The sequence below is a fragment of the Arachis hypogaea genome, chromosome 2 (genome assembly GCF_003086295.3).
Source record: "Arachis hypogaea cultivar Tifrunner chromosome 2, arahy.Tifrunner.gnm2.J5K5, whole genome shotgun sequence".
Classification (NCBI taxonomy): domain Eukaryota; kingdom Viridiplantae; phylum Streptophyta; class Magnoliopsida; order Fabales; family Fabaceae; genus Arachis; species Arachis hypogaea.
Window position 1 is genome coordinate 91,471,954 of NC_092037.1, and position 24,465 is coordinate 91,496,418.

The 24,465-nt window shown below is 33.2% G+C and overlaps 2 protein-coding genes across 2 annotated transcripts; both read left to right on the forward strand.

Moving 5' to 3' along the window:
• Positions 1-9,710: 9,710 nt before the first annotated feature.
• LOC112750835 (ethylene-overproduction protein 1) lies at positions 9,711-14,161 on the forward strand. The gene is made up of 4 exons (XM_025799712.3): positions 9,711-12,150; positions 12,529-12,820; positions 12,919-13,228; positions 13,445-14,161. The coding sequence occupies exons 1-4, from the start codon at positions 10,124-10,126 to the stop codon at positions 13,672-13,674; spliced, it is 2,859 nt and encodes a 952-aa protein (XP_025655497.1). The 5' UTR covers positions 9,711-10,123; the 3' UTR covers positions 13,675-14,161.
• A 1,647-nt stretch (positions 14,162-15,808) lies between these two features.
• On the forward strand, positions 15,809-23,847 carry LOC112719978 (uncharacterized). The gene is made up of 3 exons (XM_025770756.3): positions 15,809-16,613; positions 22,776-22,840; positions 23,130-23,847. Exons 1-3 carry the CDS (start codon positions 15,878-15,880, stop codon positions 23,133-23,135), a joined length of 807 nt encoding a protein of 268 aa, XP_025626541.2. The 5' UTR covers positions 15,809-15,877; the 3' UTR covers positions 23,136-23,847.
• Positions 23,848-24,465: the final 618 nt, after the last annotated feature.

Genomic DNA, 24,465 nt, shown 5'->3' on the forward strand with positions numbered 1-24,465 from the left:
CTTTGTCCTAAGCCATTGTAATCACAAATAATTTTAAAAACTTTATTTCCAATAATTCTTTGACTAAAGAAACACTGAATAGAAAAATGACCATTCCGATTGCATAATTTACAAAATCTTGGAGTTGCTGTTTTACTAAAGCTTGTTGGATTTTGAAACCTTATATCATTTGAAGATGAAGCCATGTTGGTAAAATAAGGGTTTTCAACAGATTTTGAAGCTTTATGAAAATCCAAACTAGCTTTATCATAAAGAGGTTTCTGACTAGCAAAGAGTTGATTTAGATTTTCAGAACTTTGAGCAAAGTTGGCTAAGTCAGCTTTGAGCCTTTTTATCTCTTTATGCAGCCAGTCATTTTCTTCAAAATAATTTAGATTTGCAGTCACAGAATGGTGGAATTCACAGCTTTTAGGTTGAGCTTTTAACTGCTTGTTTTCTTCAACAAGTTCAACAGCAGTTTCAGCCTCTCTTAATTTATCTTTAAGAAAACCATTTTCAGCTTTAAGAATAGTAATTTGTGATTCAAGATCTTGGTTTTCACTTAGGAAGCATCTGATTTTTCAAAAAGATGATCAATCATGATATGAAGATCTTCAGTGTCAGGGTTATGATATACTACCTGTTCAATGTGATCTGCCATAAGGCACGGTTGAGACTTGGTTTCTGATTCTTCATCTTCTTCTGAGACGTTTTCCAAGTCTTCCCAAGAAGCCATCAGTCCTTTCTTCTTTCCCTTCTTTGACTTCTCTTCCTTCTTCAACTTACGGCAATCGGATTTGAAGTGCCTAGCCTCTTTGTAGTTATATCAGATCACTTTGCTGAAGTCTTTCTTTGGTTTTCTTGAGCCGCTTCCTTTGCTTCTTTCCTTCAGTTTCACCATTTTCATGAATTTCTTAGCAAACAAAACAAATTCATTTTCAGATGAGTTATCAATGGATTCATTATCTAGAGGGTTACTAACAGATTTGAGAGCTATTCCTTTTCCTTTTGTATCTTTTTTCAAATATGTGTTTTCAAAGGCAAGTAAATTTCTTATCAAATCATCATAAGTCATAGAATCAAGACCACTACTCTTAGATATCACTATTGCCTTAGTTTCCCACTCTTTTGTGAGACTTCTCAAAATTCTTGTCACAAGCACAGATTCATGATATGTGATCCCCATAGCATCCAAGCCATTAATGATGATGTTGAATCTTTCAAACAATTCATCTATCGATTCTCCTTCCTTCATTGAGAACATTTCATACTCTCTGTTCAGCATGTCTATTCTGGTCTTCTTCACTAGGGTTGTGCCTTCATGAGTGATTTGAAGTTTGTCCCAGATTTTCTTTGCCGTTGTGCATCGTTATACCCGTCGGTATTCCTCAAAGCTGATTGCACAGTTGAGCAAGTTGATAGTCTTGGTGTTGAGCTTCACCTTTTTTCTGTCTTCTTCAGTCCAACTGGCTTCGCCTTTGAGAGAGACCACTCCATCAGCTCCTGTAGTGGTTGGAAATTGAGGACTTTCAAGGATTATCTTCCAGAGTCTGTAATCTACTGCTTGCACAAAAATCTTCATTCTCTCCTTCCAATAAGTGTAGTTCTTTTCATTAAAGAAAGGAAGTCTGTTACTTGACTGCCCTTCTGTCAGAGTGTAGGACACCAGGTTTGAGCCACTGTTCTCTGCCATCTGGATCTTTTCTCCAAGGTGCAAAGCTTGATCCCTTTGAGCCTAATCTCTGATACCAATTGATGGTTATCATTGGCTAAGAGAAGGGGGTTGAATCTTAGCCTCTTTTCGCTGAGTGTAACTTTCTGACTTTTAAAAACTTCAGGAGATTTTTCTTGTTTTTGTCTCGTGACTAGTCAAGAGACTTTTTCTTTTTGTCTCGTAACTAGTCAAGAGATATTTTTCAATTATGTCTCCTGTGAACAAAATCTGAAATGGAGTAGAGAAGAAAGAGAGAATCACACCAAGAAGTATCCTGGTTCAGCTGCTCAGTGCAATGCAGCCTACATACAGTCTCCATCACAACAATGATGAAATTTCACTATAATCATCTTGATTACAAATACCAATTCTCCCTAGGAACTACTCTTCCTATCCGGGACAAGTTCAGAATCTATCCCCAATCCTGAACTTGACTTGGTCGCCTACCAAGCTTTCAACTGCTAAGTGCTAACCCAACTTGCAAGGGAATTCCCACAGAATCATGATACACAACACAGATGTACAAAGGACCTCTAAGACATCTATGGCTTTTTCTTTAATTTTGTACACTTTGCCTATTTTTGTTCACTGGCTTTTTCTTACAAACCTCACACTGTTTGCCTTTTTCACCATGAGACTCAAGACAGACAAAACTAAAGAAAATACAAAATGTAACACATTGAAGGAGAAGAACTACTGTTAGCTTAAGTAGCTATGAGAACTCTGTGCTTACTCTCCTTACTCCAAGCCTTGGCTGTTCACCCTTATTATAAAAGGAGAAGCCTCCAAGGTTGAAACGGTTGAACCGAGCCAACTTCTTCTTCTTCAATCATCAAACCAGTTCAGACAGAGAGAAGAGAGAGGGAACCGAAAGTAAAACCAACATGCAATTACCTCTCTCTCATCCCATCTCATCAAGCTTCATCGATCTGAACCTTCCATCTTGACTTGGTCCCCAAGAAGGATTTCTGACCCTTGATGAACCCTTGATCCTTGACAACTCCATCTGCTCTATCTTCTGTTTCTTCCTCCATGTAGCTACAGTAGCTACCTCCTGTGAAGCATGATAAAAAAGTAGAGACGAGCCATACCCCAAGGATCTTCTTCTCTAACCGAGTTGGATCTTCTACCATCTTTAGGCATGGTGATCTTGAGACTTCTTCACCACATCTTATCATTAGTGGTAAAGATCTTAGCCACGCCAACTGTAGATCTTTTTTTTTTTTTTTACAAGAGCCATCATCACCTTGGCCTCTTGCTTCTTCTAGTTTTTGCTTCCTTCTTCTGATAACTTGCTTCTACCATCTTCTTCTCTGACACTGAGATGACCGAAACTAGAGAGAGAAAAGAGAGAATGGAGAAAAGCTTTCAATGGAATTAAAAAAGGAAATTAAAATGAGTTAAGTTTCTACTTTCCAAACTCCCATGCCTAGTAACGTGCAAAATCAATTAATGCCATCAAATCATTTGCACTTTCTCTTTCATGTTACCAAGGCACTTTAAACCAAACAACAACAACAACAAAGCCTTGTCCCACTAAGTGGGGTCGGCTACATGAATCAAACGACGCCATTGTGCTCTGTCATGTATCATGTTTACAGTGAGACCGTTTATATGTAGATCTCGTTTGACCACCTCATGGATGGTCTTTTTAGGTCTTCCTCTGCCTTTCGCCCTTTGTCCATCTTCCATCTCATCCACCCTCCTGACTGGATGTTCTATCGGTCTTCTTCTGACATGTCCAAACCACCTGAGACGCGATTCAACCATCTTTTCCACAATGGGTGCTACTCCAACTCTCTCCCTTATATCTTCATTCCTCATTTTATCCAATCGCGTATGACCACTCATCCATCTCAACATCTTCATCTCTGCCACACTCAGCTTATGTTCGTGCTCCCCTTTAGCCGCCCAACACTCCGTACCATACAGCATAGCCGGTCTTATAGCGGTGCGATAGAATTTACCTTTAAGTTTTAAAGGCACTTTTTTGTCGCATATAAAACCAGATGCACTCCGCCATTTTGACCAACCTGCTTGGATCCTATGATTTACATCATGTTCAATCTCTCCATTATCCTGTATGATGCACCCAAGATACTTAAAACTTTTAACTTTTCGTAGGGTGTTCTCTCCAATTTTCACCTCTATATTGGAGTTTTCCCTTCTCAGACTGAACTTACATTCCATATATTCCGTCTTGCTACGGCTTATGCGCAGACCATACACTTCTAGAGCTTCTCTCCATAACTCCAACTTCTTATTTAGGTCTTTCCTTGACTCTCCCATAAGGACGATATCATCGGCAAAAAGCATGCACCATGGCACAGGCTCTTGGATGTGCTCTGTGAGTACTTCCAAGACTAATGTGAAAAGGTATGGACTTAAGGATGATCCCTGGTGTAATCCTATACCAATAGGAAATTCCTCTGTCACACCACCTTGAGTCTTCACACTAGTTGTGGCCCCATCATACATGTCTTTAATTGCCCGAATATATGCGATTCTTACTCTCCTCTTTTCTAAAACCTTCCATAAGACCTCCCTTGGTACCCTATCATACGCTTTTTCCAAATCAATAAACACCATGTGTAGATCCCTTTTATTACTACGATACCTCTCCATCATCCTTCTTAATAGGTATATCGCTTCAGTGGTAGATCTGCCTGGCATAAATCCAAATTGGTTCTCTGTTACTTGTGTCTCTTTTCTCAACCTCCGTTCTATCACCCTTTTCCATAACTTCATAGTATGACTCATAAGCTTAATCCCTCTATAATTTCCGCAACTTTGTATATCCCCCTTATTCTTGTAGATAGGTACCAAGGTGCTCTTTCTCCACTCATCAGGCATCTTCTTTGACCTTAAAATCTCATTAAAAAGCTTGGTTAACCAGTTGATGCCTTTTCCTCCAAGACCCTTCCAAACCTCAATCGGGATATTATCAGGTCCTACTGCCCTGCCATTTTTCATCTGCTTTAGAGCCTCTTTTACCTCGAAGTCTCGAATCCTTCGATAGTAGTCAAAGTTTTGATCTTCTTCCCTTGTGCATAATCGACCAAGGCTCGGAAGAGTCTTCTGTCCCTCATTAAATAACTCATAGAAGTAGCTCTTCCACCTTTCATTAATCTTCTCCTCTTGAGCCAACACCTCTCCATCCTTATCCTTTATGCACTTAACCTGATCCAAATCTCTCGTTCTTCTTTCCCGGCTCTTTGCAATTCTATATATACATTTTTCTCCTTCTTTCGTGCCTAAAGACTGGTAGAGACCCTCATATGCTCTTGTTCTTGCTTCACTTACAGCCACTTTTGTCTCTTTCTTAGCCGCCTTATATTTTTCTCAGTTATCTGCATTGCGGCATAAAGACCACTCTTTAAAGCATTCTCTTTTTATCTTTATCTTTTCTTGTATACTCGCATTCCACCACCAGGACTCCTTGTCTCTTGGTCCTATTCCTTTAGATTCACCAAAACTTTCTTTTGCTGTTCTTCTAATAACTTCTGCCATCTCCCTCCACATCTCTTCCGCGCTTCCATTCCCATCCCACTTTGCCTCTTCTCCTACCCGTCTTAGGAAGCTTCTTTGTTCCTCACCTTTCATCCGCCACCACCTCGTCCTTGGGTTCTTCGTATGATGTCTTTTCCTCAACTTTTGCTCAACGCAAAAATCCATGACGAGCACCCTATGTTGTGTTGTCAAACTCTCTCCCGGGATAATTTTACAGTTAATGCAAAATTTCCGGTCGACTCTCCTCAACAAGAAGAAGTCGATTTGAGAGCTTGTCATGCCACTCTTATAGGTTATAAGATGTTCGTCTCTCTTTTTAAAACATGTATTTGCGATGAGAAGATCAAAAGTTGAGGAAAAGTCCAAAATAGTTTTACCCTCGGCATTGATCACCCCGAAACCATGGCCTCCGTGAATACTCCCATATCCAGTCACTTCTCTCCCAACATGGCCATTTAAATCTCCTCCTAAGAAAATCTTATCTCCCAAAGATATGCCTTGAACCAAACTCTCTAGATCCTCCCAAAACCTTATCTTGTGTTGTTCGTCCGAACCCACTTGCGGTGCATAGGCGCTAATCACATGGAAAGCACCTCCCTCCACCACAAGTTTGATAGAGATGATCCGATCTCCCACCCTTTTGACATCAACTACGTCCTTCTTCCACTGCTTATCCACAATTATTCCGACTCCATTCCTATTCTTCACCTTTCCTGTATACCAAAGTTTGAAACCAGAAGAATCCAACTCCCTAGCCTTTGCACCAACCCATTTCGTTTCTTGTAGGCACATAATGTTAATCTTCCTCCTTGTCATGGTGTCCACCATCTCCATGGACTTTCCTGTTAGAGTGCCTATGTTCCATGTCCCGAATCTCAACCTTTTGTCGCTTCGACCTTTTGTCGCTTTACCAAGGCACTTTAAACCAAGTTTGAATAAATTTGAATTCCATCACCCATAAAGAATGGCATCCGTGGAAAGCATGCTTTCAATTTAATTAAAATTTGGATTCCAATAACTAAGGTATGGAACTACAAGACATGCTTGAGATCCTTGGGCTCCATTCTTTGATTTATCAACTTTGGTTTATGGACTTTTAATTTGGGCTTAACTCAATCTCAAAATTTAGCCACTTTATATTTCAATTAATTTTGCATTAAACTAAAATAATTTTTTGATCAAAGTGGGCTGTTTTATCCTTTTGGCTTAATAGAAAATTAATTTCTTCCTCCTACACACTAATCAAATAAATTATTGAAAACATTAAATAATACACTTAATTTTAATAATTTTTTAATTTATATTTTAATAATATTTGATCACATTTAATTAAATATAAATTTTCCAAACTCAATAGATACAATGTAAGGATGGAAAATATAATGTACTAATTAAATGAATAAGGGTAATATACGTCCTTTTGATAAAATTTACTGAGTATATATAAGTGTAGTTCACTTAAGATGAATATATATTTTATTATTTATAATAATTAACATTGTGTACAAAATACAAATAAAAAATAAATATTTAATAAGTGTTATATTGACATGTAATAGTAGCATATGCATTGGAAAAAAAAAACATCAAAGTTGTTATAAATATTAGGATAAGAAAAATAAAATACACGACAAAAAAAGCTTCGGTCATCAATTTTATTCTCTAAAAATTGTACGCTAAATTAATGAGTTAATATCGTCTACAGTTATATTTACGTTTCAATCTGATTTTCAAAATTTTAATTTATTCAATTAATTTTTTAATTTAGTATTTATAATTTATATTAGTTTTTATTTTATTTTCATCATATAACTGTAATAATTTATTAAGATAAATCGATAATTACTCTGTTATGTTATGTTTGATTTTCTAATAATTATTTGAAATGACAATTAAAATTTTTGTACTTTAATTTATTTTTTTATGAAATTTTTTAAATTCTAATTCTAATTTAAAAATTTTAAAGAATTTTTAAAGAGTAAATTGAGATAAAAGTTTTTATTACCATATCAAATAGCTGTTAAAAAATTGAATGTGACAACTATGAATCTATTTTAACACACTGTTAATAGTTTTATAATAAAAAAAAAGATAAAAATTAGTATAAATTACAAATATTAAATTGAAAGATAGAATTAAGCAAATTAAAATTTTGAAAATAAAATAAAAACGTGAATGTAACTTAAATTAATTTATGTATTAACACCTAAAATAATTGATAACGACAAAATTTAGAATAATTTACATTTCCTTGATTTTTTTTAAATAACAAAACCGAAAGATATATATTTGATATTTAAAATTGATCATATATATTGAAATATTTTCTCTTCTTTCACCAAATATAAACAGATAACAAAACCGTATACATTGTTTCGAACTTATTCTTTTTCCCTTTTTTTTCCTGAGGCTTATGTCAGAAATAAAGCAGAAAAAAACAAAAGAAACATTGTGCAACGTATCACTGAGTTGGGTACATACCATACCATCATATATATTTATCACCAAAGCAACCCCAGAATTTTATATCTTATTAATGTAATTTTTGTTTGGTATAATGATATTATTTTAATACAATAAAACTTTATATCTAAGTAAAATACTTAATTAAGTTTAACTAAGTTGTTATAACATCTTTTTAAACTATGCGTCTCCTCCTTTTTCTTTTCAGATTCTTTTTCCTTCTCCTCTTTTTTCTTCTTCTCTAATGTTGCGTCTTCTTCTTTTTCTTTTTCTTTTCTGTTATCGTTATTACCAATAACACCAATATTTTGTAAATATTTTTATTAATTTTGATTTTTTTATACTGTTATTAAATAATTTCGGTTCATTTTTTAATGTTTTTGGGTTCATTTGTGTATTAATTAAGGTTGGCTTGATACTACTGATAAGTATTGACCAAATTTTTTATTCCTTAAATAATTTCGGTTCATTTCTTAGTTTAATTGAGGTTCATTTGGATCTAGAAATGAATTTGATGCGTTTTTGTTAATAATTGAGTCTTTTTTACTGTTTGTTTAAATCTGAACTAATTTCGGTTTAATTGAGATTTATTTGATGCTGCTAACAAGTATTGACCAAATTTTTTATTCTTTAAATAATTTCGGTTCATTTCTTAGTTTAATTGAAGTTCATTTGGATCCGAAAATAAATTTGATATGTTTTGTTGATTGTTGAGTTTTTTTTAACTGCTTGTTTAAATTTGAACTAATTAAATGGAATAGAGTGCAATCTAATGCAATTGAATAAAGTAATAATAAATAATTTTATTCTGCTTTTCTAAAAAAATTTGTCAATACTTATCAGCAGTATCAAGTGAACCCCAATTAACACAAATACATCAAATTCATTTATGGATTCAAATCAATCTCAAATAAACTAAGAAATGAACCGAAATTACTTAAAGAAATAAAAAATTTAATTAATACTTATCAGCAGCATCATGTGAACTTCAATTAACACACAAATAAATCGAAATTAGTTCAATTTTGAACAAACAGCCAAAAAGACTTAATCATCACAAAAACACATACAATTTATTTCTAAATTCAGATGAAACTCACTAAAAACTAAAAAATTTGGTTAATACTATAAACAGCATCAAGTGAATCTTAATTAATTCACAAATGAATCGAAATAAGTTAAGCTAAAAAATAAACCAAAAATTATTTAATGATAATATTAGAGAAAATCAGAACCAATAAAGATGTTAGCAAAATGTTGGTGTTATTGGCGATAACGATAACGAAAAAAAGGGGCAGAAGAAGAAGCGTACGCAAAGAATAAGAAAAATTTACGTGTGTGAATGTAAAAGAAGAAGGACAAAGAAAAGGAGAAGAAGAAAATGGAAAAGAATATGTTTTACGTTATTGAAACGCACGTGTGTATACACTGATGTAATGAAAGTGAATTTTGTTAAATTTAGGCCAACTTAATTAAACTTAATTATCAAAAATATTTAAATATATAACTAGACTGATTTTGATAATATATATAAAGTAGATGTTAGAAGAATCAACTTAATTAACTGAAATGATTGGCAGATCAGATCTAACATGTTACACGAGAATTGCTATATATCTACTGTTCTCGTTATTGATAGCAATAAAGAAAATAGATACATATCTGGTCTATCTCTATGTTATGGAAATCTTTTTGTTTTGTTTGGATCGGGTTTCTTAATATTGTAACGGTATTAGTTTTTTTTTTTTAGTTTATGTGTTTGTTTGATATGAGATGTTAGGTGATAATTTTTATTGGAAAATTGGAGTGAGCTTGGAGATAGATGCTGCTTCTGCTTGAATTGTTAGAAAGGAGTTGTTCCAATGAATCAGAATAAGATTATCAATCTCTAACTTCTTTGTATTTTATCTTCAATCCAGCAGAAATCAGAACCAATTGCGAAACCAAGTGGCAAGTGCTAATTGGAAACAACATAGTTTCGGTTTTTTTATTTTTTATTTCATAAAAAAAGTATTATATTTAGACAAGAGCAACAAAAATACACATAGAATCAGAGAAAAATAAGGGAGTCTTATTTCATTCCAACGCAATAATAATAAAATAAAATAATCTGGAGGGTTACACAGCCAAACAAAACTAACAAAACTACCCTTTCCGTAACAAGAATCAAACAACTATTGGAGTTGTTTTTTTCTTGTTCATCTCCTCTTCTCTTCTCCCGCAACACCTTTTTTCATTTCCTGCATCACCGTCGAGTTTTCTCATTTCGCCTAAAACCCAACGGTGTTTGCAGGAATCCATAAACCAAACAAAAATATAAAATAAAATATAACAATAAATAAAACCTCATGCTTTTGTAGTTTTATTTCACCTTTCAATGCCGCAACGGTGAAAACCTTTTTTTTTTAAATTAACCAAATATTTTAACATTTTTATTTTTTATTTTTTTGTTAGAAGATGCAACATAAAATCTTCACCAAAATGCGAAGCATGAAGATGATTGACGGGTGCAAGGGACCACCGGTCCGCACCTACAACCCCTCCGTCGACACCGACGGCGGAGCTGGAAAGCTCCGCCACCACATCCAAGAGACCTTGAGAAGCCAAATGCCCCGTAAAAAATCGGTGCGGGGATACTCGCCGTCTTCCAACCTTAACTTGGAAGCTGCCGCCATCGTCTCCGACGGTACACTCCTTCCTTACGGACTCCCTGCGACGAAGCTTCTAGAACCGAAGATCGAGGCGACTTTGACACCTCTCGATTACGTCCAAACCTTAGCTGACCTGCATCGAAGAGCCGAGAACTCTGCCGAATTTGAAAAGGCAGAGGTGTTTCTAGAACAATCCGCGGTGTTTCGCGGCCTACCGGAGCCGAAACTGTTCCGAAGAACGCTCCGGTCGGCACGGCAACACGCGGTGGACGTGCATACGAAGGTGGTGCTTTCCTCCTGGCTCCGCTACGAGCGCAGGGAGGATGAGCTAATCGGGATCTCATCAATGGATTGTTGCGGAAGAAACCTTGAATGCCCTAAGGCAAATTTGGTGGCAGGGTATGATCCTGAATCTGTTTATGATCCATGCGTTTGCGCAAAACAGAACTTCAATTTTAGTACTGGTGATGAAATGGCAATGGAAGAGGCGGTTAATTACGATGACAATGACAGCGATGACGATGACGACTGCGACTTGAGTTTTTGCATTGGGGATTATGATGTTAGGTGTAGGAGAAACGATATGGCCTCGCTTTCGCGGCCTTTTAAGACAATGTTATATGGAGGGTTCTTGGAATCTAAAAGGGAGAAGATTAATTTCACACAGAATGGGTTCTCAGCAGAGGCAATGAAGGCAGCAGAGGTGTTTAGTAGGACTAAGAGGGTTAGCCATTTTGAGCCTAAGGTTGTTCTTGAGTTGCTTTCTTTAGCGAACCGGTATTGTTGCGAGGAGATGAAGGCTGCGTGCGACGCGCATTTGGCGTCGTTGGTTTCTGACATGGAGGATGCTGGGTTGCTTATTGAGTATGGATTAGAGGAGACCGCGAACCTACTTGTGGCGGCTTGCTTGCAGTTGTTCTTGAGAGAGCTTCCTGGATCTATGCAGTGCTCAAATTTCATGAAGATATTTTGTAGTCCAGAGGGTAGGGATAGGCTGGCCGCCGCTAGGCATGCTTCTTTTGTGTTGTATTATTTTTTGAGTCAAATTGCAATGGAGGAAGACATGAGATCTAATACAACAGTAATGTTATTGGAAAGACTAGTAGAGTGTGCAGCAGATGGTTGGCAAAAACAGCTTGCATTTCATCAATTAGGTGTTGTCATGCTTGAAAGGAAAGAATACAAGGATGCACAGCATTGGTTTGAGGCAGCAGTGGGGGCAGGGCATGTTTATTCTTTGGTGGGTGTTGCAAGGGCAAAGTATAAGCGCGGCCATACGTATTCGGCTTACAAGCTAATGAACTCGCTTATTTCGGATTATAAGCCGGTTGGTTGGATGTATCAGGAAAGATCTTTGTATTGTGTTGGAAAAGAGAAAACGATGGACTTGATGGCCGCAACTGAATTAGACCCAACTCTTTGTTTTCCCTACAAGTATCGCGCCGTTGCATTGCTTGAGGACAATATGATTGGAGCTTCTATTTCAGAAATCAATAAAGTAATTGGTTTCAAGGTTTCTCCAGATTGCCTTGAGTTGAGAGCTTGGTTCTTGATTGCTGTGGAGAATTATGAAGGAGCTCTTAGAGATGTTCGTGCCATTTTGACACTGGATCCCAATTATAGGATGTTTTATGGGAATATGCCTGGTAATTACTTGGTAGAACTACTTAGTCCTCTTGCTCGTCATTATAGCCAGGCTGATTGTTGGATGCAATTGTACGATCGATGGTCCTCTGTTGATGATGTTGGTTCTTTGGCTGTTGTACACCAAATGTTGGAAAATGATCCAGGGAGAAGTCTCTTGCACTTTCGTCAGTCTCTCCTCTTGCTACGGTAACTTTCTTCATTGATTGAAGTATTAAGTATGAAGTAGTTTTAAACCAGTAACCAATCATATAGATTCTAATTTCAGATCATAATTCGTAAATTTCTGTCTTGAATAATTATTCTGAGTTATGGGATTGTCTGATGTGGTTTTTCATATAATTAATGAGAAGAGTGACATGTAAATAATGCTCTTATGTCTTGTGAGATATACTTTCTAAATATATAAGAAGTCATGTACTTTGAGTAATGCAGAGTACATATGCATGTTCATGAAGAGAAAAATTCTTTGAGATACAATTTTTCAATGAAAGGCGTTCAGGAGCATAGTTTTGGTGTATTTTTTATCAGGTTTATTGTTCATCTTGGTGTTTTTGAATTTTGCAGGTTAAACTGTCAAAAGGCAGCCATGCGTAGCTTGCGACTAGCTAGAAACCATTCGGCCTCTGACCATGAAAGGCTTGTGTATGAAGGATGGATACTGTATGACACGGGTCATCGCGAAGAAGCACTAGCAAAGGCCGAGGAGTCCATTTCAATTCAGAGGTCATTTGAAGCTTACTTTCTGAAAGCATACGCCTTAGCCGATTCAAATCTTGATGCAGAGTCTTCAACGATTGTGATCAAGCTCTTGGAAGAAGCACTTAGATGTCCTTCAGATGGCCTTCGAAAAGGACAAGTGAGTTGTATTTTGATTGACAAGCAACAATGTCAGCTTAATTTTAGTGTTGCCTTCATCTCAGTAAGTAATATTCATACCATTGTTTCACATTTTAGGCATTGAATAATCTAGGGAGTGTGTACGTAGACTGCGACAAGTTAGACCTGGCAGCGGATTGCTACATGAATGCGCTCAACATCAAGCATACGCGAGCGCATCAGGGATTAGCGCGTGTTCATCATCTTAAAAATGATCGCAAAGCTGCGTATGATGAGATGACAAAGCTAATAGAGAAGGCGAGAAATAATGCATCGGCTTTTGAGAAACGTTCAGAGTATTGTGACCGTGATATGGCAAAGAGTGATCTTACCATGGCAACAGAGTTGGATCCTCTACGCACTTATCCTTACAGATATAGAGCAGCAGGTTCGTTTGCTTTGTCTTTTTATTTTCTATTACCATTTTCATTTGCTTTTTTATGTTAAGAGTTATATTCGGAGTTTTAATTTGGGTCAACTGAATTTTTAAGAGTCAATTTAAGTATCTTGGTAGAGTAATAGGATTATGATATGGATTATGGAGATGAATGTTTGAAACATGCTATTAGATTTTATCACTGACCTTGAAACCTGTGTGTGCCAGTGTTAATGGATGATCATAAGGAGGACGAAGCAATAGCAGAGCTTTCAAGGGCCATTGATTTTAAGCCAGATATACAATTGTTACATCTCCGAGCAGCATTTTATGATTCAATGGGTGATTATGTTTCCACCGTCCGAGACTGCGAAGCAGCCCTTTGTCTGGATCCCAGCCACGGCGATACGCTCGAGCTTTGCAACAAAGCTCGAGATCGTATTAAAGAAGAAAAGTGAGAGAATTAGAAATTAAAAAATCCACAATTTTTGAATGTCCTCAAGGGGGACAAGCCTATTCTTGCCAACCTATACTGTCTTTAATTGTTGATTAGTAATCATGAGTGATTACTTGCGTGATAAGGTTTCTCCAGAACCGGCATGGTTGTGTACCTTTCAACCGATGTTCTGCGAACAATAGAAAAGTCCAATTTGGACCGAATCAGAAAGAAAGTAGAGGAGCAGGATAGCTTGTAAATATATGTAATGAATTATAGTTTTGTCTGCATATGATTGATTGAATTGCAGGTAGCTTATAGCTATTTGCTGCTGCTCTGTTTCATCATGTCCTAGCAAAAAGGATAATGATGAGATACTGCAGTTATACAAAACATGTACATTATATTCAAAATGTGTTGTTGTGTAAGCTCAAGATTTAGAAGTCTGCAATTGTTTTCTTTTTTTTGGCCAAGTAAATCAAATGCCAATTCATCTTGTGTTGTATCAATATTTTTTTTTAAATCTTCTCTTTATTATATACACAATCTTTTGGAATAAACTTGTTAACCGGAATTATCTTTAAATAATACTATTTTGTATTTACTAAGTAAAAATATAAAACTATTTGTTAATTAAACAAAATTTTAAGTTTTCAGGTATTATACTTTTATAATATTACTATTGACATAGGCAATGGGCTGCACATGGATCGGATGATTCCGCATATCTGCCATAATTATTCGCATCTGATCCGAATTTTGCGGATATTATCCGATCCGTACTATGGTCGGATCGAATTGCGGATTCGGCAGTGATATCCGCAAATCCGATCCGCAAATCCGCATATCCGCACATCATATATTAATAGCATAGTTTAAGACTTTAAACCCTAATGTGATATAAATTTTAGTGTGTTATTTTATGAATTTTATGAATTTTATGATATTTTGTTTTTAATTTTTTATGTTGTATTTCAACTTAGAATAATTAAACTTAAATCTTGTGTTATTATTTTGTTTTTGTTATTCAAAAGAACTATTATTGATAATATTCTAGGAATAAATAGGCTTAAACAGATAAAAAATGAATTTTATGAACATTTTTCTTGTAAAAACAGCCAAACAAAATTTTAAAATTTTTTTTTTTAATTATGCGGATATACGCGATATCCGATCCGCAAGTATGCGGATCAGATCGGATTAGATCTGGCCTAAAAAAATGCGAATATCATATCTTCTCCGATTCGATGAATCCAGTGCGGATCAGATAGAATTTTAGATTATATCCGATCCGATCCGATCCGTGTGCCTATTAGCCATGAATAAACAAGTATCTTGATTAACTATTAGACCAACTTTTTTTTGGCACTACAAATTCGTGAATGCTTTTTTCTCTTCCTTTTATTTTTTTCAAGAATTCTATCTTGTATACCCAATGAGGATTCCTGGTTGAGGCAAGTTATGAAAGCCCATGAGAATAAATCTAGTTTAGTTGACGAACAAAAATGTTGCCCAAACTCTAAACAAAACGAGTTGTTGACTAAAAATAAAAGATATGTTCAAACAAATAATAAGGTAAACCAAAAATAAGTCCAAAAGCAAAAAACCCTAAAAGATGCATGTCCCGGTAGACTTTCTAGATATTATTTCCATACCTATATTGAAATTTGAGTTAATAAAGTTTCTAGATATTATTTCCATATCTAAATTGACATTTGAGTTCATAAAGGGAAAAGTGAAAAGTTAATCTGCATGATTAGTAACTTTCACTGGAAATAAAAGTTAAAATGATCAATTTTATTTTTCACATTTTCACAAAAAAATTTCGCTTTAGAATTTTTTTTTCTTTTTTGATGTTAATTGATACCTAATTATATTCAAATGCAAAAAATTAAGCATGTAAGTATGTATCATTATTTAGCATTGCTTTTTGTGATATAATTCAAGAGCCAATACCCTAGGTTCTTTCAACAAGAGATTCATAGATTTTCTTGAATCTTCACACGTGGAAAGCACTTTTCAACACACTTGTGACGACTTTAAAAAAACCCTCAAAACTTTCTTTTTTCAAAGTAGTTTTTATTATTTTCACCTTATGCCCGTGTCTCCAACTGCAAATTAAACCATATTTATTCCACCCCCAACTAACCAGATCTGAATAATTATCTCATGAAATTTATATGGAGGAATAATATGAATGAGAAGATTAGAGAGAGTACACCATAATGGACTTGTTGAAACAACAACGCCCAAGAAAGCTGAACTTGAATGCACCACTTTTATCAACAAAGCGTTACGGTTTTTCTTCACCGTCAGATAATAATTCACTGTGTGCAGGTGCAGGAGTTCCATTTTCGTGGGAGCAAGCACCGGGAAAGCCAAAGCACAATGACAAGAATGATTACGCCGAAGCCGGCGACACCCCTCGGCCAAGACTACCACCACCGGTCGCTGATGTTAGTGACGACGACGACGACGAGGTTTACTCAGATGCTATGGATGTTTTCTCTCTTTCAGAAGCTCTGGACATTGTTCAAAAGAAATCAGAGAAGGCGCGTTACAATAACAATAGCAACACTAACGAAGGATTGTTGCGATTAAAGATTCAAGAATCTGACGGTTACCAATCGCCGACTTACATGATCAACCGCTTCCTTCCCGATGCGACGGCGTTGGCCGCCTCCTCCGCATTGCATTTTCCGAGCAACTGCGACGAGAAAGGTTGCGAAACGTGCAGTTACCAAGAATGTTGTTTATCATCAGCAAGATCCTCCGTCGTGAGAAACGATAATTATAACGATAATGCTTATTCTTATTCTTATTCTTACTCTCCGAAAGGTTGTTATTGCGGCCTTGAGGTTCTGTTGCCGTGGCGCATGAAGCATAAGCTTTGTTCCATGAAGAGCCCTGTGTTGTTGCCGCCTCTTAAGAAGAAGAAGGCGGAGGAGCATAATCAGCGCGGTGGCGCCAAGCAGAAGAAGCATCGGCGTCGTTCTTCGTCATCAACACTTACACACTTGCCTTGTTCTTGTACAAATTCTAAAGAGGATAGTATATGATTGTTATTAGTAGAGTTCTTTCTTAATTTCTTCATTTTTTTCCCCTTTCATTGTTATTTAGTATATGTGCACCTGTATATGTATTAGTTCGTTCCAATAATTCTCTCGTTTATTTATAGAACAAGCCATAACACGGACGTTCCATGCATTAGCTTATATTTTTTTTTTATTGAATAGTTTTGTCTATGAATTAACTGGTACATACTCATCTTATATAATTTGTAATTGATGAAGTATACAGAGCCAATGGAGTATACGTATAATGTGTATAATGAGAGTTTAGGAATGTTTGATTCAGTAGGATATGTTTATTATCTCTGATATCCGAATGGTTATTTTGAATAATATAGATGTATTGTGTTTAAAAAATTAGTAATATTTTATTTTGGATATTCATTTTTTAACCCATATTAAACCAAATAAATAATCTATTGTACACATTAAACAATATTTCATTATTTTTCTAGCGAAATTCTTTATAACAACATCATTTGAATCCTTTCATCACGTTTGACCTCACATGATTACATTGATCAAAGTTAGTTAATTTCTCATTTTATAAATCAATTATGCTAGTTGCACATTAAAATTAATAATTAAAATTAATTACTAATATAAAATATACACATTGAGATACAAAATAAATAATATTACAGGACTAACATAATTTGTTTTTTTTATTATTAATTAATCAACAATATTTAAAAATATGTTAAAAATATATTATTAAATTACTAAATTAAAAATATTAAATTATTCGCTAAAAATTTTGGTTAATATAAAATAAAATTGTTGGTCATTAAATTTTTTATATAAAATACATATTAAATATGTTATTTATACATAAATTTATTATAAATAATTTTAATAATTAATTTTAATATACACATAATATTTTTTTATAAACACTCGTTCATTTACACATTGACGAGTGTAAAATAAATGGCCTCTTAGTCCCTTTTATTATATTTTATTATATTTCCTTTTACTTACTTTATGTTTACGAAGTTTTAAATAATTCGTTATTGATAAAAATAAAAAATATATATAATACATATATTATTGACTAATGTTATTCAATGTGACCGACAAAAAAATAATCTTTTATACCATAAATAAAAAATGAACAAAGAATTATATAAAAAGAGAGATACAGATACTTAAAAATTTTAAGAATATAAAATATGGTTAGGAGGAGAATTATGCGAGAGGTCTGCATAATTTATTGAGCACTAAAATAAATTAAAACAGTATTTGCGCGACCATTACTCTTCGAATTTTTTTTTTTGTGACTAATTATTTTTCTGTTTAGGGATAACTTCAAAAATTTGTCCGCAATGGTTATAAAATTGGAATATTAAAAAATTATCATAATTTATTATTTTGACTACCACTTAGTCATTAATATTTATAAATATAAAATAAAATATATTATTAATTTATTAGATTAAAAATATTAAATTAATAACTAAGTGATAATAAAAAATAATAAATTTTGATATTTTTAATATTTTTTGTTATAAAATTGTCATCAAATTTGGATATTATCAGTGCACTCCGTGACTATTTTAGGTTATTGTTGGTTAAACCATCACAAATCTGTAGCATTTATTGATAGTTTAATTTGAAACTGTTGCTAAATTATTATTAGTTTTTTATTTTTTGTTATATTTAGTGATAATTTTAAATCACAGTTAAATAACAATGAAAAAATATTTTAAATTTTATGCCCGCCTAATCTCTCCGGCCAGATTTTATTTTTTTTAATTATTATATAAATTAATTTTATCATAATAATAATAATTCTACAAAAATACTAACATTGTATTTTAAAATATAAATTCAAGCAATAAATTTTTAGTATGTTTTCATAACATATAAATTCAAATAATATAGTCCTACTAACATGTAAAATTAATAATAATTTCAATCATAAAACTTCTTAAGTGTTGAATGATTTATTTTGTTATATAACTAGCAAAGCAACACAAGAAGATTTTAATTTTTAGTTTGCACTGGTGATTAAAACGGAGATGGCTTGAGTCAGTGACATATTTTAAGTGTCTTTATTCCCCCAATTTCTTCTATTGGAAAGACATGGGTATTTATATTAGAGTCAAGTACTTTAATTAGTAATAGAATAAGAGAGAACAGTCCTTAATCGACTTATACTTAGAAATATTTAGAAATGGGATGAGGGTACTTTGAACAGTTGAAATTATTCTCATCCAGAAATTGGAAAAATTGTTTTCTTGAATGATGAATTAGAAAGTGAAATTGACATGATTGAATAAAAAGTTTTTACTGGGAGCTTGTTCAATAGTTATCAATTACTATCTTTGTGAATAAGTCTCTGTTGTGTTTTTATTCCAAATCAGAACTGATATAAAAAAAACTTCTTGAAAAATCATAAATAATCAACATTTTTTGTTTTTGTTTTATATTTGGCTAACACTAGTCAATTTTATAATATATATATATATATATATATATATATATATATATATATATATATATATATATATATTAAAAGTATTGACCTCCTAATAATATTTAAAAAAAATTATTACGTTGAGCTCATGTCAAATATTTTGGTTAAAAATTTTAATGTTGGGCTAGAGGTATTTTGGATTGATAATGTTGGCCTATTGTCATAACAATAATCGTTAAAAAATCTAATTAGTAACTTAGTATTTCCTTAATATTAAAACTAGCAGATATTCCAATTTTTTTTTTTTGAAAAAGAAGAAGAGAAAATTGACAAGTAATAATTGAAATTGGAGTAGTAGTCTAGAAAAGGTATAACGTATAACCAAAATATCTAATAGAAATATCTGCTTTTGAACTCAAATATCAAATACTAAAAGTGATAAGAGTCATTAAAGTATGCAAATGCAATGCATGCTTGCTTTAGGAAAAGTGGACCGTGCATGCGTGGTAGAACTAAGGATGGCTGACTTGTATATTATTTGTTAGTCAAATTCTTTCTTTCTCTCTCCTATTTTTTCTTAACTTCTACTATTACTATATTGTGTGGATAAGTACCTAAAAAATTACATAAAAACATGTTAGGGATCAATAATATATTTAGTATAAAAAAGGGAGAATTTATTAGCGTACGTCTGTTTAAATATTGTTAGAGGAATGAGTATTGAGAGAGAAGATGGAGTATATATTTTGATATAGAAAAGTCTAGGATCATCAATTTTTTTATTTTTTGGTCAGTATTTAATCATCAAAATAAAAGTAATAGATCTTCTACTATTAAATATCATTAGATGTAATCTCATATTATTAAAAATATTATTGATGACTAATTAATAATTATAAAATACCAAAATTATTGGTTCCTAATATTCCTCTTCTGTTATTGATGCGAAGAATTGTGATTATTGTATGTACACAATGATATATACATATATAGACACTACTGTCTGTTGTATGTGAATTTAGTGCAGGACTCTCAATTAGTATTTTTAATTTAACTAATTATGGCTAATTTAATATCCTGGAGTATGAGCTAATAAACATCACAATCATTACAATCTGTTTTTGATGGATAATTTTAAAGTACTTGCTAAGTGTTTCAAAATATTTAAAGAAGCATTACCTAAGCGATTGTACCATGTATGTGAAGTGCACAAGTTTATTAGACCATGAACAGAGTTAACAGTCAAGGTTCTAAAAATCGAATATTGATTCTAGTTATTAGTTTGTTTATTTATTTATTAGTTCAATTCGATTGTAGTTCAACTAAAAAAAATTTATAATAAAATAATAAATAAAATATAAATAATATACTAAAACATAATTATAGTCTAATATAAATTTTAAAATATTATTTAAATTAAAAATATTACATAAATCACAATGTTATGATCTCCTTTAAATATAAGTTTAAAAGTCAAAGAACAAAACAATGAACCAAACACAAGATACCAACATCTAAATTTGTCATCAATCATCAAAATCCGCCATAACTTGTTACAGATTTACTTCCTTGATATCATCACCTTTATTTTCACTACTTGAACCAGAAAAATCAAGTGATGCAGCATAAAATGTACTACTACTACTACTACTACCACCACCACTTTAATCTAAATCAGCATCAATATCATCTAACGAAATATATAACACATTATCAATAAATTAGTGATTAAAGTTATTGTCATAAATGATCAGAAAAATAAATTATAATACTCACGAAGCAAGTCTTCAATATTACTAGGAAGATCAGACTCTTTTTCAACAACTTTTTCCGTCACCCAAAAATTAACCAAATCAATACTTTCATAATCAATTGGATCATGTTACACCTTTTGTTTTTTTTTTTTTTGTCTTTCCTTCCTAATAAATTAAATACAATATATGATAAACTTAGTATAACATATTAGCTAAACAATTTCTAATGATGATATGAAATGAAAGTACGAAATATATATTACCTAGATTTAAAATACAAATTATATGTAACATACACAATATCATTTAGCCTATCATGTTCTAATCTATTCCTTCTTTTTTGTATGAATCTGATCAAAGAGACTCCAATCCTTTTCACATCCCGAAAAAGCATATGCCTGGCAAAGAATATGAACTGCCATGTTTTGTAAATATGGAACAAAACCACCAAACAACCTCCACCATTCATCTACAAGTTATAATCCCATAACTCAACTATTAGTTATCAAATTAAAGAAATAAAAACATAAAATACGTTACTCTTAAACAGATATTCTTACTAGGTTGAAGTCTTTTTGCAGCTGAAAAAGCTTCAGGTCTATCAAAACTTTTTTTTTATCTCTATACAAGTGTATTTCTTTTATTGTTTCAACTGAATCTAAATTACTAACCTCCCAATACAATCTAACAAGATCAAGTAAACCTCGCATGACATCAGGTGCTTCTTTATAATTTTTATCGAAAAAAAAGGTAGGATTCAAGAAATAAGTCGCTGCATGGAGATTTTTTTTTTAAATATTTGTCCCATTTTGATTTGATAATCTCTGTGTAAGACTGATATGCAATCTTACTATGACTGAACATTTTTTTATTGCATTTTCTGTCCTCATTATACCTTCATAGACATATCCCAATGATGGTTTATTATTAGCATCAACAATCCTCATCAATTTAATCAACGGACTCATAAGTTTGCATGCAGTAAAACAATCATCCCAAAATTTGTTGTCATAATTGCACTAACAGTTCTACCATTAGCACTCCTTCCTAATTTGTGTCTAGTAAAATGTCCAGTAAATATATAAAAATTCATGTACTTTGAGTAATGCAGAGTACATATGCATGTTCATGAAGAGAAAAATTCTTTGAGATACAATTTTTCAATGAAAGGCGTTCAGGAGCATAATTTTAGTGTACTTTTTATCAGGTTTATTGTTCATCTTGGTGTTTTGTGACTTTTGCAGGTTAAACTGTCAAAAGGCAGCCATGCGTAGCTTGCGACTAGCTAGAAACCATTCGGCCTCTGACCATGAAAGGCTTGTGTATGAAGGATGGATACTGTATGACACGGGTCATCGCGAAGAAGCACTAGCAAAGGCCGAGGAGTCCATTTCAATTCAGAGGTCATTTGAAGCTTACTTTCTGAAAGCATACGCCTTAGCCGATTCAAATCTTGATGCAGAGTCTTCAACGATTGTGATCAAGCTCTTGGAAGAAGCACTTAGATGTCCTTCAGATGGCCTTCGAAAAGGACAAGTGAGTTGTATTTTGATTGACAAGCAACAATGTCAGCTTAATTTTAGTGTTGCCTTCATCTCAGTACATAATATTCATACCATTGTTTCACATTTCAGGCATTGAATAATTTAGGGAGTGTCTACGTAGACTGCGACAAGTTTGACCTGGCAGCGAATTGCTACATGAATGCGCTCAACATCAAGCATACACAAGCGCATTAGGGATTAGCGCGTGTTCATCATCTTAAAAATGATCGCAAAGCTGCGTATGATGAGATGACAAAGCTAATAGAGAAGGCGAGAAATAATGCATCGGCTTTTGAGAAACGTTCAGAGTATTGTGACCGTGATATGGCAAAGAGTGATCTTACCATGGCAACAGAGTTGGATCCTCTACGCACTTATCCTTACAAATACAGAGCAGCAGGTTCGTTTGCTTTCTCTTTTTATTTTCTATTACTATTTTCATTTGCCTTTTTTCTATGTTAAGCGTTTAACAGTCAATTTAAGAGTTATATTCAGAGTTTTAATTTGGGTCAACTGAATTTTTAAGAGTCAATTTAAGTTCGATCTTAAATTTCAAAGATCAAATTGAGTATTAACACTCGCTATAAGTATCTTGGTAGAGTAATAGGATTATGATATGGATGATGGAGATGAATGTTTGAAACATGCTATTAGATTTTATCACTGACCTTGAAACCTGTGTGTGCCAGTGTTAATGGATGTTCATAAGGAGGCCGAAGCAATAGCAGAGCTTTCAAGGGCCATTGATTTTAAGCCAGATATACAATTGTTACATCTCCGAGCAGCATTTTATGATTCAATGGGTGATTATGTTTCCACCGTCCGAGACTGCGAAGCAGCCCTTTGTCTGGATTCCAGCAACGGCGATATGCTCGAGCTTTGCAACAAAGCTCGAGAACGTATTATAGAAGAAAAGTGAGAGAATTAGAAATTAAAAAATCCACAATTTTTGAGTGTCCTCAACGGGGACAAGCCTATTCTTGCCAACCTATACTGTCTTTAATTGTTGATTAGTAATCATGAGTGATTACTTGCGTGATAAGGTTTCTCCAGAACCGGCATGGTTGTGTACCTTTCAACCGATGTTCTGCGAACAATAGAAAAGTCTAATTTGGACCGAATCAGAAAAGAAGTAGAGAAGCAGGATAGATTGTAAATATATGTAATGAATTATAGTTTTGTCTGTATATGATTGATTGAATTGCAGGTAGCTTATAGCTATTTGCTGCTGCTCTGTTTCATCATGTCCTAGCAAAAAGGATAATGATGTAATACTGCAGTTATACAAAACATATACATGATATTCAAAATGTGTTGTTGTGTAAGCTCAAGATTTAGAAGTCTGCAATTGTTTTTTTTTTTTTTGGCCAAGTAAATCAAATGTCAATTCATCTTGTGTTGTATCAATATTTTTTTTAAATCTTCTCTTTATTATATACACAATTTTTCGGAATAAAGTTGTTAACCGGAATTATCTTAAATAATATTATTTACTAAGTAAAAAAATATAATACTATTTGTTAATTTAAACAAAAAATTAAGTTTTCATATATTATACTTTTATATCATTCCTTCAGATTTATAATTTATAATTTTATAGTAAGTTAATTTTTAGATAGCACTACACTCTTAAATACATTAGCTCGCTTGCTAAATGCTAATAATATTACTAATGACATAGGCATGAATAAACAAGTATCTTAATTGCAATTTTTAGAGGTTGGATCGGGTTTTGAACTCAATTTTTACAGTAATAAATATAAGTGCAATTGAGATTTTTGAAAAGTTAATCTCACATTTTGACATTTTAAAAAGAGTTACTTTTTAAAGATGACAGTATGATAAAAGTTCTAAGCTGTGTTTAGTGACTTCGGTGGTTTTCCTTAACCAAGTCATTGTCTATGAATCGTTGGCTCATTCTTCAATAGATACCCGATTAGAATTCCAGACACAAATTTGTGAAAAAAATTTTTAATGTTATTTCTCAATATAGCAGGTTAAGAATTAATTTATCGTATATTAGAA